Source organism: Monodelphis domestica, chromosome 7 (genome assembly GCF_027887165.1).
Source record: "Monodelphis domestica isolate mMonDom1 chromosome 7, mMonDom1.pri, whole genome shotgun sequence".
NCBI classification, from domain to species: Eukaryota; Metazoa; Chordata; class Mammalia; order Didelphimorphia; family Didelphidae; genus Monodelphis; species Monodelphis domestica.
In genome coordinates, this window is record NC_077233.1 from 85,881,648 (window position 1) to 85,896,875 (window position 15,228).

Below are 15,228 nucleotides of genomic sequence, written 5' to 3' on the forward strand. Positions count from 1 at the left end.
CTGTGGTTTCATTTGTGCTGATTTGGCTATGAAGGAACATTGTGCTATTTATTTAGAGTAATCTTTTTTTTTTCGTTTAAAGCTTTTCAATATGGTTTCTCAGAATCTCTTGAGCAGAACTTAATGATACTACTGTATTGCTTCTATTCACTATCTGATTTCTGTATTTCTGATAAATAACACTTATTGCTCCCAATATTTTCCTTAACCCAAGTGCCATATAAGAGAAAGGAGAAGCCTAGTTTCTCAGCAGAACTGAGTCCCCAAGGCATTAATCAAATCTCCAGTGGTGTCTAAAGCAGCTGGAAGACACAAATCCACTTGGTATTAGGAGCATTGCCCTGCTCTAATCAGCACTTTGCCAAATTTTTCCTGAATATTTTAGTTTTGGATCTTCTTTGGGTTGATCTGATTTCTTATAGTCTGCTAATATCTGACTAAATTTTCTATAGCCTTAATTTAAGGCCATTCCTTCCTGTAAATCTATGGTTCAGGAGTGTAATAAACTAAAACCTTGATGCCCTGGTAAAATCCTTCACATGATTAATTTGGAACTGGAAAAGGATCTAAGATGTTATTTTTCAGATTAGGAAACTTATGGGTAAAAAATTTAAGAGATTTGCCTGCTTAGGGTCACACAGACAAAAGTGGAAGAGCCAGAATTCCAATTCAGTCCTCTGACTGCAAACCTAGCACTTTCCCCACCACATTCTTTCTCAGAAATAGTACCTAAAAACTCTTTTCTAAGGTAAGTAACTATTGCATGTTAATTTTTGTGTTTGTTCATCATTAATTGTTGAGATAAACAAATTTTATCATTTAGTTGAAAACAATTTAGTGCATTCACCAGACCTTTAAGGTATGATTTAGTTAACATTGCTACCAACTAGGAAAGCTTATGAAGAGAAAATTTCGTTTCTATATGATCCTTTTTCATTGTACCTATTCTTGACATGGGTCCAAAGATCTCATTTCCTTGGAGACAACATTTTTTACGAAACAAATGTAGCCCTCATACTTACTAAAACTATAGTCTGTTTAAATATTAGGTCCTCAATCCCCAGTCAAATTCAGCTAACATTTATCTTGTGCCTACCATCAAGATAAAATTATATTTCCTCATGTAGCAAGTATGCTCTGGCTTGTTCCCAGAGCTAGGTTGGTCACATTTGCTCCTCAGGGTCCAGGAAGAAATCCTGAAGGGGGGAGTGGGAATATCTTCCCTGTTGCCACCACCATATCCCTGCCAACCTTTTTCTCCTATTTCTTATATGCTAATAATTAGGCCCCAGTTCTATTTAACTACTTAACACTAATTAGTTTTTATAAAGGGTCATTCATTTTGAAGTAATATAAAGTATAATTATTTCCACTAACTCCTTGAGAGTTATACCCTCTCTATACCACCTTAAGTCTCTGGAGGTAGAATAGGCTCTATTTAACTCAGTTATTATATAATATTGGTCCCACCAAGCTCATGGCCAAATGGAGTCATTTCTAGATGAGTCCTTGTCATAACTTACACCAGATAGGATTACCAATGCTACACTAATTGCCTAGACATTGGGAAGCCCAGGTGTCTTAGTCTCCTGATCTTTCATAGCTCACAATATCAAAGGTTCTACAACCTCTGGAAGAAAAGCAGAAACTAATGCCTGAAGCCCATTTCTTGGGGCTCTGAGGCCTTACTGGGGAGAAGGCCCCAAGGTTTTTCTTTTTTATAGCATTGACTATGGAGTCAGTGAAATCCACCTAGAATAAAACCAAAGAGTGATGCAGAAGATTCCCTAGTTTTGTCTCTGTAGGCAGTTTAAAAAACTTCTACCCATGTGGTTAGTAGATTGGAGCCATTTACAGAATGTATATTCATGCTCCATAAAATCTCCAAGGTAATTCTGTTCCACTTCCTCTCAACTCTCCCAGAAATAGGATACCCAATGTCTCCATGTGAAGAGACACCATGAAAGGCACTCTGTGCATGTTACACCCCTGTTAAAATTAAAGCCCGTAGCTCAGTTCCTACAAATTGGTTGGTCTCACCAAGTTTATATTCAAAGATGGCTTTGCTTCTAGAATCCTACTCTTAGCCACTGCTTGGCAGGAGTCTCCAAAGGCCACTCCATATTCCTTGACATAAATGCTAGGCTAGCTGTAACAACCCATCCTGGAAGCTAGACTGGTACATGGGTGACCTCTAGACCTTTTAAACCCAGAGGATGAGTAAGATTACCTATTCAGCCTAGAAGAGAAAACATGCAGATGCCAAGGACTAAGACCTATTTTTCAGGGGCCACATGGACTCAGTGGGGAGGTCTTTACACTTAAGATCTTGCCAGACAGTGAGCAAAAGAGTCCTATAGATTCTATCAAAAGGGATTGAGGCAGAAAAGGTGTAGTGTCTTTTGTTGACAAGACTTTCTCTCTAAATCCTTAGCCTGCAGTCTTTGAATTGATACCAAGTATGGTTCCTAGGCTGAAGAGAAGGGCTAGGCATTTAGGGTTAGGTGCCTTGCCCAGGGCTACAAAGCTATGAATGTCCATCTAGCTGCCTCTGATAAGCCTTTTTGAATGTCATCTTTATTCATGCTCCGGAGTCTCTTCATGGCACTTCCCTTACATGTTATCAGTATTTTTCCTGATGTAAGCAAGCTCTTTATCCCAACCACGGGGAAAGCTTACATTAGTCAGGAAAACTAATGGGTTGGCATATGTGTAATACACGTATTTAACTGTACAGTTACCGGTTGGAATCAATTTACAGGACTGATATGGCATAAGGACAATGGAAGGGGCAAGGAAGTCTGTACTTGCTGAAGTGAATATTGTAGAAGGGGGAGGGTGAGTAAATTGAGGACATTTTGAAGGATTGGGTGCTATTTTAACTGATTTGTTAGGCAAGAGGAAGGAGAAGGTCAGAGGAGATGGAGAAATTGACAACTGCTAACTGACTTGGTTTTCTTTTTTCATGGCTCTCAAAAGAGTGGAAGTGGAAACATTTGCTCTCTATGACTTTCTAAGAGCCTTTGAAATTTTCCTGGGAAAGATACACCCGACATGTTTTCAATACAGTTCATCTAAATAGAAATTGTATTCAATGCTTAACAGTGCCTGAAACGAAGCAGGCGCTTAATAAATCCTGACAATATGAAAGTACTTTTAAAAAGGGGGAAAGGGTAGCATGGAACAGTCGACCCTTGATTCCACTGCCTTCAGCATCCTGTATCCCGCAGGCTTGGGTTAGATCAGTTTCCACCTGGCTACTCCTACCTCGCCCAGATCTTGGCCGTCCCGTGCTCCAAGCCCCGCCCCTAAGCCTGCCTCCCACTGGACGGAGGGGTAGGCCAAGCACCGCCCTTTAGGCAAGATTGCTCCAATAAGGGGCCAGTGATCTCAGACGTCGGCGGTGACGCGAGGCACGCAGCCGAGCCCTACCGAGCCGAGCGGCCGGGCTGAGGTGGCCGGCTCCCGGGGCTCGGGGCTCCGAGCTGGCGGCCGCTCGGGAAGGAGAAGCCGGGCCGGGTTGGGCCGGGCCGGGGCGCCCGTCCCTTCCTCCGGTCAGTCCCGCCATGCAGGGCCCTGCTGGCAACGTAAGCCGCGGACTGACGGGCGGGCCACCCCCCACGGCCTCGGCCGGGGCCGGCGAGCGGGGCTGCGAGAACGGCGCCTTCATGGACAGCTTCGGGATCTTCCTGCAGGGTCTGCTTGGAGTCGTGGCCTTCAGCACCTTAATGCGTGAGTGACGGCCGGTGAGCGGGCGGGGCCGGGAACCCCGCGCTGCTGGCCCAAGGTCCCCTCGGGGCGAGGGGGCGATGTTGCCACGCCCCTGGAGACCCCCGAGAATCCTGAAGAGATGTGCTCCTCCATCCCTCGCAGTGGGAGAGTTCCCAAACGGCTGTCTGCACGGACCCCACCCACGCACGGACCCCAGCATCCCTGAGGCTCCTCAACCTCACCTCCAGTCACCGAGCTGGGACCCCACCCCACCCCACCCCTGTCGCCCCTAGGCCTTCTGGCATTTTCCTCATTTCCTATGTAGCCATCACTGACATCTAGATTCCTCCGTAACCCTCAGCCTGATTCCTGTTGCCTACATCTGTGCTTACATCCTCCTGCAACTTCTTTCCTTGTGGATTTCTTATCAGCCTCTTCACACCACAGCAACTGGGACCTATCTCACACCTCAGGATCAAGGGTCTAGACACCCATTTTGCTGGCGTATCCCAGTTCTACTCTATCGTGAGCCTTTTACTGTATACATTGACACGCCTTTTTCACACAAACTACTTTCCTCTCCTGGGCGACAATTTTTCACTGGATTCTCAGGAATGTGACTACTTTGTGTCTTTATGCCTAAATGCTATCCGTTCTTTAGAGCTCCACCCCTTCTCTCTGTCTTTGTAACTTTCCTAACTATATTTCGGGTCTTCCCATCTCCTTCTCCCATCCTTACCTGGACTTCTTTCTTTCACCTTCCTCTCTCCATAGGCTGAGGGGAAGATGTGGGCGAGGGGCTCTTGAAATCATGTTTCCTAAATCATGGAGGAGTCTATCTTGAGAAAGCCAGAAGTAGAACAGGGAAACAGCAGATGTTCTTCCTGGAAAGCTGGAAATTTTGCTTAGTCATCATTTTAACTTTCGGCAGGGAGGGGAGAAAAGGGGTGTTTTATATTTATTGTGGGTTTTTTTTTCCCCTTTTGGTTGGTGTGTGGGAGTTTCCCTTTTATTTCATTAAAGGTACCAGAAGCCTGTGCTTCTGTGGCTTTCTGATTGCATGTGGGGGTGGGGGTAGATAGGATTGTTAGGGCTCATTCTTAGGGTGCACTTGGCAAATATGAGGAAGCATTATTCCCCCCAAATGACTTTACTATTGGGATGGAGACCCGGCCAAGGTAGGGAGAATGAAAAGGTTAGTAATCCATTTGAAGTGCTAGTCATAGGAACTGCAGACTCTTCTCACTGTTCCCTACTTGTGTATAAGTGTTTCTTTAAAAAATTTTTTTTTCAGTTACATGTGGAAACAATTTTTAACAATTGTTTTCTCATATCCAGATTTTCTCCCTTCCCTGTCCTCCCTGAGACAATAAATAATCTTACCTAGATTATACATGGAATGTCATGCAATCATATAATAAGTAGTGTTTTTCAAAAACAAAAAAAGATGAAAAATTAGCACAATCATCAGCACATTAAAAAAGTTTGAAAATCTGGGCAATATGCAACACCTGTGGACTCCCCATCTCCACTATGAAATGGGTTAAGGGTTTCCTCTCATTTATTCATTCAATTCCTACTTGATCTTTATAAATTTGCTACATTCATTTTTTACTTTTTGGTGTGTGGTTATTTCCATTTAAATTGTTGTAGTTACTGGGTATGTTTTCTCAGTTCTGCTACTTAATTTTGCATCTATTCATGTAGATCTCTCCACAATTCTTTGTTCATCACACACATCATTTCTTATAACAGAGTACTACATTCATGCACTATAATTTGTTTAACAAGTTCACCAATTGATGAGCATCTACTTTATTTCCAATTCTTTGCTATCATCAAAAGTGCTACTATAAACATTTTGGTGTATTGAAGAACTTTCTTCTTACCAGTGGCTTTGTTAGGGTATTAGCTTAGTAAAGAATTTCTGATTCAAAGGGTCATTTTAGTAATTTTTTGTATAATTCCAAAAAAAATCTTTACAGACTAGTTGTACCCTTTCACAGCCCCACCAATGATATATTAATGTGCTTATCATTCCACAACTCTAATATTGAGTATTGCCATTTTTCATTATCTTTGCCAATTTTCTGGATATGAAGTGAAGCCACTGATTTGTTTTGAGCTGAATTTCTTTTAGTATCAGTGATTTAGAGTATCCTATCATGTAGTTGTGAATGCTTTGCAATTCTTTTGGCTACTATTTGTTTATATTCTTTGGCCATGTATCTATTGGGGAATGCTTAGCTATGTATTTCTATGTTTAGGAAGGTCTTTGTTTCAGCATCCTGGCTGCTAGAATTTTTGCTTTGCTTGTTTGTTAAATTGAACCCAGAGTGTTAGACATGGTGACATTGGAGGTCATCTAGGCTAGCCTTCTATCCAGGGCTGAGGAATTTCCAGTTCTGTGTCTTCAGGGTCCCAATCTAATCTTTTTTTTTCCTTTTGCAGAACTTAAAAAAGACTGGGCAACAATTGGTGTGTGTTTATCACCTTCCTTTCCTTTCCACTTCCCACTTGCCTTATTGTTTTTCTTGCTGTATAGAGAGACATTAACTTATTTCCAAAGTAATGGTTTGTGATTTATCCAAATGTGATTGACTCAGAAGTATGGACTATGTATAGGCTTCTTTAAGACTATATTCATGAAAGAATTCCCTGGGATACTCTTCGTTCTTGCCTCCACACTGACTGACCATCAATTTCTATCTAAAGGAATTAGGGCCTTGCTATTTGGTTTGGTTTCTAACCTGGACATTTCTTAGCCTGACTTGAGTTGTTTCTGTAAACTTCCCTAATGCTGACAGCCCTAGAATTTATTCCATGGAGTTTGATGCTCTCTTTATGGTAAAGGAAATGCAATTATATGGCATTCAATTGAAAAGGATTTGGATGGGGTAACTGTGGCTCAGTGTCTAGAGAGTCAGACCTGGAGATGAGAGGTCCTGGGTTCAAATGTTGCCTGAGATACTTCCTAACTGTGTGACCCTGGACAAGTCAGTTACCTCCATTACCTAAACCTTACTACTCTTCTGCCTTGGAATTGATATCAGTTCCAAGACAGAAGATAAGGAGTTTAAAAAAAAAAGAAGAAAAGGATGTGGGAGAGGGAGGAATAGTGTTTTAATTCATTTCAACAAATTTCTATTAAGTGTTCAAGGAATAGTCCTTGATGACTGGCTATATGAAGATTGATACAATAAATGAAAGACATGCTCTCTAGGTGCTCATAAACTAATTGATCATAACTTGAATTCATATAGCCCTTTGTTGTTAGCATTTAAAAATTTTAATAACACGTTTTATAACCCTTTATGGTTTATAAAATGATTTTTATTATCTCATGGAATCCTAAGATTAAGGTCATGTTTCCTAGTGGATAAAGAACTTTTCTTGAATCCAGGAAGACCTGGATTCCAGTCCTACCTCTGCTATATTAGTAGGTGACCCTTCAGAGGTACCTTAACCTTTTGGCAATCCTAAGATTATAAGTCAACAAGAAGTCCTCTCTACTGATGAAGTCATAGGTCCAATTCCTATCCCAGGCCTTCAAATTGTTTGGGCAAAATTCTGAGGAAGGGAAGGGAAGTGAAGTTACAATCTTAATTTTGCAGATGAGAAAAGCAAAGTTCTAGGAGTTAATTAAATCACTGAAGGTTACACAGCTAGTAATTGGCAGAGTTTGGATTTGAACCCAGATTTTCTGACTATAAATACAGTGTTCTTTTGACTAAACCTTTTGTTCCATTGTAAACCCCTTTTGAACTCACTTGTTGGGCTTACTTATGACCCAAAGAGTTTGATCTGTTAAGACTGGACTTCAAAGGGACTCTGTTTATTTTAGGGTTTGTTTTTTTTCCCAGTTTTACTGAAACTGCTCATGTAAAGACACCCTAGAAACACATGTTATGGGTTTTAGAAGGTAACTTTGACCAGTTTTGTGACCTTGAACAGCCACACAAACATCTATCTAGGAAGTTTGAACAAGAATCCACCAATTTAGAAGGAGAGGAAAGCAGGCCAGAATAGTGGAGTTTGCATGGATATCAAGTAAGACAGAACACAGGATAGGGAGAGGTAGTACCTTTATGTTTATGTGAGTTCAGACTAGAGGGCAGCCTTTCTAGTCCATATAATACAGAAGTCCATTGTTGTGAAAGAGCAGAGAATCCCTGACTTTTTCCTTCTCATTATTTGCTTGGAGGGTTGGGGAAAAGATGGTTTTAGAAGCTCAATTCTAGTATATATAGATATTGTGGCTTCTCTGGGAAAGAAATACTAAAAACACATGGTGGTTTTCAGGGTTGTTTGGAGGAGGGAACTTAAGGTAGTGTTGGTAGCCAGGATTCTGCTAGGATTCACTCAGAAAAACATCCGGTAAGTATCTGTTATGTGTAAAGGCACTGACATAGGTGCTGGGAATATAAAGATTGAAAAAATGGATACCACCCTTCCTTTTAAATAGTCCTACCTACCAGATCCTGGGTTTGGAACTTACCAGACCTACTCAGAGAGTCTTATTTTTTAAATAAATTTTCCTTTTTATTAGAAACTTAATAAATATAACAAACATGAACATTTCACTATACAAAGAATAACTAAAAATAAAAGAAAAATTAAAAAAGGATAATATGTGAAACAGATTTTGTATTATATATGGCTTTTAAAAAAATAATTCAAATTTGACATGATAGTTATACCACCACCCCCCCTTTTTAAACCCTTACCTTTTTTGTCTTGGAACCAATGTTCCAAGGCAGAAGAGTGATAAAGGCTGGGCAATGGGGATTAAGTGATTTGCCCAGGGTCACACAGTTGGAAAGTGTCTGAGGCCAGATTTGAACCTAGGACCTCCCATCTCTAGACCTGGCTCTTAATCCACTGAGCTACCCAGTGTCCCCCCCCCCCCCCCCCCACTGCCCCCTTCTAAATTTCCTTATGCACTCTTTTTTAAAAAGATTCATCCACACTCTTTTCTTCCTTTTTGTATCACTTTACCTTTTATATCACTGTTGCTACTCTCTAGCCATCATGATCTCAGACAAAGCTAAAGCAAAAAATAGATTTGATTAAAAGAGATAAGGAAGGAAATTACATCTTGCTAAAAGATACCATAAACAATGAAGTAATATCAGTACTAAATATATGTGCACCAAATGGTGTAGTCTCTAAATTTTTAAAGGAGAAAGTAAAATGAACTTCAGGAAGAAGTAGTAAAACTATTGCTACTTCCCACCCCCACCCTCCCACAAGAAAAAGAAAAGCTTTTCCTTATAACAAATCAGTCAGTCCATAAGCATTTATGAATTACCTACTATGGGTCAGACCTTGTATTAAGTGTTAGAGATATGAAGAAAGTAAGACTTGGCTCCAAAGCACTTATTAAATGGTGGAGATAACATGAAAACCATCATGAACAAACAAATTACTGTACACAGGATAAATAGAAAATAATCAACAGAAGGAAGGCAGTAGAATTAAGAGGAATTGGGAAAGGTTTCCTGTGGAAGGTAAGATTTTAGTTAAGTCTTGAGGGAATCCAGGCGAAAGAACATTTTAGTTAGAGGAGATAACCAGTAGAAAAATGCTTAGAGCTTTGAGGTTTCCAATCAGGCTGAGAGATTTTATAGCACAGATGAATAGAACTGCTTGAGGCAGTTCCTGGTGATTTGTTGTCCTTCATACTCAGAGAAGGCCAAATTGACATCACTATATGATTTCTTTTGACTTTAGCATAAATTGGATTTAAGTTAAGTAGAGTTACACAGAGTCTTAAGCTTCAATCTCTCTTCCAGAGTCATTGAAGTCCAGTGGCAAAACAAAAGTCAGGCTGACTGGCTGTGGCTAAGGATGCTGTAGATGATCTTAGAGTCCTTAGTGTCTGACCAAGCTCTAAGTGCTCCACTGTGCTTGCTTCAGCTGCTTTCATTTCCATTGGAACAAATTTTTCTCATCTATCCCTTCTGCTGGGGGAAATCTTTGCATGGTAGATACTCACCAATAGGTTTGAGGCCTGTCCATTATCCTCAACCTGGTTTAGTACATTTGCCAAGAAGGTTAACTGGGTTATAGATGCTGTGCATGCTATAATTTCTTGCAGACACAGGTTAGAGCTGAGTGGCAGGTGGATATCAAAGGAGAAAAACAGCCCTGAAAGAAGTTTAGCAAACCCTCACAACAGAGGTACTAGTTTTCTTTGAGTACCCCATATACTCCATTAACAATTACTACACAAATGTAGACTCTATCTGTGGACTTCCTAGGGAAATCCTAATCCTTTGAAAAAAATCTACATATCTGGGCCTTTGATGGAATTTAGGAAAGTTATACTTTTCAGAATTGTCATCTTACGGACCCCTAGCTTCATCAGTGCTTTTGTCTTGCAGAAGGCCTGACCTTTTTTTTGAAGAGCAAACAGCACTGTGGAATAGGATCTAGAGTTACTGTATAATGGGGAGTGATTTGGGCCCTCAAAAAGCTTGGAGTACAGTGATGCAGAGTGCAGAGCAATTCCCAAGACTTATAACCTTAAAATCCATCTGCCACTTAAAGATAAGTGTTAGGGAATATACGTTTTGGCTTGCTGAGTGTTTATACTTCAGGACCAAAAGAACATAGAGAAATTTTAAGCTTTTTTCTCCCTTTTACCTCCATGGCTTACATTCTGTGCTGAAATATTCAGAAAACTTTTTTGATGTTTAGACAAACTTTTCGATTAATATTTCATACTGTAGATTTCATTTCATAGACCATTCTGCTTGGGAAGGGGGATGGCATGTATTTTAATAAAGTTTCTGCCTTTTTAGTCTGTTAGTTATCTGGTGTGAAGATGGGATTAACTCTCTGAAGAAAAAAATAGTAAAGTAAAATAAAAACAGTAAAAGCAGCAGCCCCATTCATATGTTTTGGGAATTCAAGTTTGAACAATGAGGATGTTTCTTACTCTTTTCTCCTGTGAACAAAATATACTAGTGTGTGCTAAGCAAAAACAGTCAGCTAGTTCACCCTTCTCCAAATTCCCCTTACTCCTTTGAAATCCCTTTCAAACCTATCAATTACTGACTTCAAATGCTGTGTTTCCATCTTTCAGCAGAAGTTTGAGCAAGTTCACACTACATGTCCAGTGCTTTATTTAAAAGAAAACAAAAAGCCTAGGCTCTTCCTTCACACACACCTTGTAGTCTAGGTTAACAGCCAAAGATTGGTGATAGTGTTTCTGATGTGAAAATGAAAAGATTGAAGTTTTATTTCTTCAGCCAGCCCCATTTCGCTGACATATCTTTCCTGGGAGAAGTTTGGAAATTGAAGTTAGAATACTCCATTGATAAGTTTAGAGGATGGCAGTAGCTTGAGTTAGCCCTTGGGGAGAGGTCTGGGATGGGAAACATCCTAAACTGTCCAATACATGTTACAGATCTATGCCCAGCTTTTTTCAAAAAGAATTCACTCATACCCCTATCAGTAACCCTATCAGTCAGGTTGCTGCCCTTTGGAATTCCCCAGAGGATCCTACAGGGGCTCACCTTTATAAGTACCCTGGACCATTTATTTATAAACTCAAAAGGCTTTGCATATTCTGCAATGTTTTTCCTAAAATTCTTTAACTTAAGATAGAAGAAGATAAGGGAAAAAATAGACCCTTGAAAAATTAGGGGAAAACTTAAATTATGGAATAGTTCATGATACACAAATGAACACTTAAGTATTTGCTATGTTAACTTATCAGACCTTTACTGGTTAAATGAGCAGATCAGAATAATTTTCTTCATTACTGTGAATAGTTTGCATTTCTGTGAAATGCTACTAAAGAGGTTTTAATATATATCAGTCTCTAAAATACATCCCTATATGCATACATTTATGTTTTAATCAGTTTATCCTGGACCCCACCTTGCCAATTGAGAACACAAGAAAAACAAAATCTATGTCATTCATGTATAGGCAGTCAAAACAACTTTCTAGAATGGCCACATCCTCTGAAGGCAAGCTTTGAAACTTATCTATAGCTTTGACATAACCTTGGAGAACCAGGAACATTTAGTAAAGCATCAGAGTAGGACTTCAGTGGGAGATAATGAAAGCAATAATCTCTTCTATTTCTGTAGTAATTTATGGTTTACAATGCATCACCCATACACTATTTAATTTGATCTTCACAATAGCCCTGTGAGTTCAGCAGGATTGGAATTATTCCCCTTTCCTGATGAGGAAACAGGCTCAGAACCTTTGAAAACCTTTGAAAAACAATTTAACATTAATTGTTTACATTATTTCTAGTGAATACTTTATTCAATCCAGTCATTAAGCATTTATTAAGTGCCTATTATGTGCCAGGTACTATGCTAAGCACTGGGGATACAGAGAAAGGCAAAGGATAGCCCTTGCTCTCAAAGAGCTACCAGTCTAATGGGGGAGACCACATGGAAACAACTATGTTCAAACTATATGTAGGAGAAGTTGGAAATATTCAATAGAGGGAAGACACTAGAAATAAGAGGAATTGGAGTATACTTGCTATAGAAAGGGATATTTTCACTGAGACTTGAAGAAGCTAGGGAAGCCTAGAGGTGGAGATAGGAAGGGCATTCTTAGCATGGGGGCAACCAGTGAAAATACTGAGGACTGAGATGTGAAGTGAGTTGGTTTGAGGATCAGCAAGGATGCCAGTGTTATTAAATTAGTTACATGGGAGACAGGGTAGGTGAAATAAGAAGACTGGAAAGGTGAAGGAGGAAGGAATAGGTTATGAAGGACTTTAAACCTTAAAACACTATGTAAATGTAGGGGAAAGTAGTAATTGTTGCTTATATTAAAGAGAAGAAATGACTCCTCGAGATTACATATAGTAAGTGGTAGAGCTAGGACTCAGCTCAAGTTTTCTCAATCCCCATAAACTGTCCTTTTTTGCCTACACTTTGCAATCTTCTATGATCTACCTCATGATTGCCCACCAGTTAAGTCATTCAGCTTCTTTTTAGTTTCTCCATTTATTAAATGGGGATAAAATCCATATCATAAATATAATATGTATTCTGTTAATATAATGTATATGTTATATGTTGAATATATTATATGCATGGCATATAAATGTTTATATGCAGATTATGAATTTCAAATGTAATAAAAGTTTTTGTGAAAATAGCACTTGACTAATATTAGAAAGCACAGGATTGGACTGATCATGTCCCTTTCCTGACCAAAACATGCCATTGACTCATTTGCCTCTATGATAAAATACAAGCCTTCGAATGGCTTGTATATCACAGTCAGGCTGTAGCTTCCTTTTCAATGCTGACTGTACATGACACTCCCTCAGATGTTCTAAACACCAGCAAAATGAGCCTGCTTGCTACTCCCCATACTTGCCATTTCCTCTTTGCCTTTGTGCAGACTTGCCCTCTGCCTCTTAGAATCCCTGACTTCCTTTATAGCCTAGGCTTATGCTACTTCCAACACAAGACCTTTTCTGAGTCTACTGTGATTCCTCCCATTTCACTCTCCCAAGTTACCCTATATTTACTTTGTATAGAATTTGTATATGTACTTCAGCTTAATTCAATTCAGCATTTGTGAAGTATCTATTATGTGCCAGACTTTGTGTGCTAGGTTTTGGGAATACAGATATAAAAAAGAAAAGCAGACCCTTCACAAGCAAGGTGAGAAACAACTGTACATAGAAAATAAAATATAAAATATATACCCCAGAAATTCCTAGGAATGGGCACAGGTCTGATAGAAAGGATAGTTTAAGGATAAAATAGCAATTACAGAAGGAACAATGGAATAGTAGGGTAGAGTGGAATAGGATCACAGGAAAGATAGGTATAAGGGATTTGCGACTTATGACAAAGGAAAGGGGTTCTGATCTGGGCAGCCTGCCTCCCAGAATCCCAGTTGGTGGTTGCAAGAAGGGAACAAGTATTTATTTAGTATCTGTTATATACTAGGCACTATGCTTAGTGCTTCACAAATATTTGTTTGTGATCATATTTGATCCTCACCACAGCCTGTGAGGTGCATCCATAGGGTAGTAGTTTCATATGATTAACATTAGCTATGGTGATGTTGATTTGATAATCCCTGGATTAGAAAGGAGTCAGGGCAGATGAGTCCTGATTCCTGACAAAGTAGTAAGTCAGAGTTGGCCAAGTCATCTTGGCATTGAGCAGACCATCTGAGGGTGGGGGATGAGTGGAGAAGGGAGTTAGGAAGATCTTTGGTCCTAGACATTTTATTAGGCCAGTGTAGAAGTACTCGTATTTGTACATGAATGTCCCCCCAATATTTGAGGACAAGGACTGTTTTAGTTTTGTCTGTGTCCTAGCACCTGGTTGCTTATAAACTGATTGTTAAGTTTTATGGTAGGCTAATGAGCCTTCAAACAGCCTAAATTATGTAATCATATATAAAAACTCTAATTCACACCAGTATTTCTAATTTTTTTTGCCCACAGAGCTGATCTGTGGTACTTGTGGTTTCACATACCCATTCTGGTACTGAATTAATGAGGTGTGCCAGGAGCAGCAAAGTCCATCTGAGCACCAGGAGAGGGTACAGCTTAGAGTAGGCTGGGGTTGGCATAGACCAGTGAAGTTCAGCATTTCTCCCCAACTTACTCACCCTTGTATGTCTTAACTCCACAGTTCAGACTACTCTCTCCATGCCAATTTTTAGCTCCTGCTGTTCCTAGCCATTGGTGACTTCATAGCAGTGCTTAAAGTAAGTGTTTCCTGACCTTTAAAGAAACCTAGAGCATCATGTTGTATTGTGAAGATTTTCTATTTACATGTTAGAAGTGCTTTTTGTGGGGTGATCTGGCTTCTGATTACTCCCATGGACTTCATCAAAGGTGCTGTGGCTCAGGTGATAATACTTTAAAAATTTAGATCTGAAAGGAACTCTATCTACCCACTTATAGATGAGAAAACTGAAGCCCAGAAAGAAGGGACTTGCCCAAGGACAAACAGGTAATGTTATAACTGGGACTTCTGGCCCTTGGGGATCTAGAATCCAGTTTTCCTTACTCCCAGTACAGTGCTCTTTCTATTGCCCTTTGGTAGAAGTACCAAAATCCTTGCCTTACACTGTTAGTGGAGTCTTTGTCCTGTGTTCTCCTAATGCTAAAGGGTTAGAAAACACTTTAGTTCAAATAAAAGTAACTTGTTTGAGTTAAGTTTGTCACATATTTACTTGAGTGGAATTAATAATAGAGAGGTTGCTTTGGGGAGCTTGAAGCAAATTTTAATGTATATATAACAAAAAAAAATCAGGATTCTTTCTTATTTGGTAGTATTTTCACTGAAAGTTTCTGAAATGGCAAATTTTCAGGTCATTCATGTGTCATAAGTCATACTCACATTTACTCCTCTTGACTGTGTCTTCCCAAAGAAGTATACCAATGTCTCCTATTTTATATCCTGTTCCTTCTAAGGCTTTGCTGTATCACCAGACAACTTTTTTCCTTCCTCCTCCCATCCAGTGTGGATGTCCCCCAGGGGTTCTTTTCTTTCTCTCTAC

At 39.7% G+C, this 15,228-nt stretch overlaps 1 protein-coding gene across 1 annotated transcript in view; it reads left to right on the forward strand.

Annotated features, from left to right (window-relative positions):
* Positions 1-3,393: 3,393 nt before the first annotated feature.
* Positions 3,394-15,228, forward strand: part of LOC100020088 (store-operated calcium entry regulator STIMATE) — an 83,094-nt gene continuing 71,259 nt past the window's right edge. Inside the window, exon 1 of the mRNA XM_016424576.2 lies at positions 3,394-3,732. Within this exon, the coding sequence (XP_016280062.1) occupies positions 3,567-3,732 (166 nt within the window). The 5' untranslated portion in view covers positions 3,394-3,566. The remainder of the gene's footprint in view (positions 3,733-15,228) is intronic.